The sequence below is a fragment of the Condylura cristata genome, unplaced genomic scaffold (genome assembly GCF_000260355.1).
Source record: "Condylura cristata isolate star-nosed mole 26May11 unplaced genomic scaffold, ConCri1.0 scaffold00005, whole genome shotgun sequence".
Lineage (NCBI taxonomy): Eukaryota > Metazoa > Chordata > Mammalia > Eulipotyphla > Talpidae > Condylura > Condylura cristata.
Window position 1 is genome coordinate 68,133,892 of NW_004567106.1, and position 1,029 is coordinate 68,134,920.

Consider the following 1,029-nt stretch of genomic DNA (forward strand, 5'->3'; position numbering starts at 1 on the left):
ACATATAATTTTACTACATCATTCTTCATTTTGTGCATATTTTCATCTCAGTTGTAACCCCCTGGGCTTCCCGCCACCAGCTCTCCGTGTGCCATTACCACAGTCCAGTGCACTCTTCCCAACCCAGTTCTGATCCCATTCTCCCTTCCACCCCCATAAATGTCTCTGATTTATAGCTGTTCATTGTTTCATTTTTACTCTACTATCTTAGTCTCTCTCTTTTTCTCCCCCTGATCAGCATGACTTTTCTATCAGTTTCCTGATTTGTCAAATGACGTTAGTGATGTCACAAGCTCCGATATTGCTAACTGCTAGTATCCTACCTGCCGAAGGAATAATGGATGATCTCTTATTCAGGATGTGTGCCTGCAGCGTGGCTGCTCGTGGCAGCCTCAGGGCTCTGCCTTCGTGCCCTCGTGCTTCTACACTAAGGATCATGGCTACTACGTGGAGGGGGCCCTTAACAACGCAAATGCAGGTAAGCCAGACAGCCGCAAGCAGGAGCCCAGACACTGAAGGCCCGGATCCTTCTGAGCTGGGCCTGCTTGCTGGTCTGCTGTGCAGTCCTGTGGCCATGTGTGGGCACTGCTCTTGGCAAGGACAGGAATCTACTTTGGCATCAAGGCAAAAGAATCACCGTCCGTCTTGGGAGCTGAGAGACATGTTCTACTCCTGGCTCTCTATTTCTGGGCCTTTGTAGCTTTGTGAAAACATCCTGACCTTTTTGTCCCCCACGTTTCTAATTTTCACTTTTATAGAGAACCTCAAATTGATTTCCTTAAATGTTTTTCCAAATTGTGTTTATTAAGGTCCAATAGGTTTTCATTTTTGTATAATAGCTCAATGAAAACAGCCTATGTGCCCAAGGACATGGAAGTGGATCCAGAAAAGTGGTATAAACATATACATGCATGTGTGTGTGAGTATACACACATGTACACATAGTGGAATACTACTCAGCTGTAAAAAAGGCTGAAGTCTTGACATTGGTTACAATATGGAACACAATTTTTTTTAAACTTTTTTTTT

General features: G+C 44.2%; 1 protein-coding gene across 1 annotated transcript in view; it reads left to right on the forward strand.

Annotated features, from left to right (window-relative positions):
• The window catches only part of MGAM (maltase-glucoamylase), a 65,345-nt gene that overhangs the window by 10,453 nt on the left and 53,863 nt on the right, over positions 1-1,029 (forward strand). Inside the window, exon 3 of the mRNA XM_012720785.1 lies at positions 358-508. Coding sequence (XP_012576239.1) covers positions 358-508 — 151 coding nt within the window. The remainder of the gene's footprint in view (positions 1-357; positions 509-1,029) is intronic.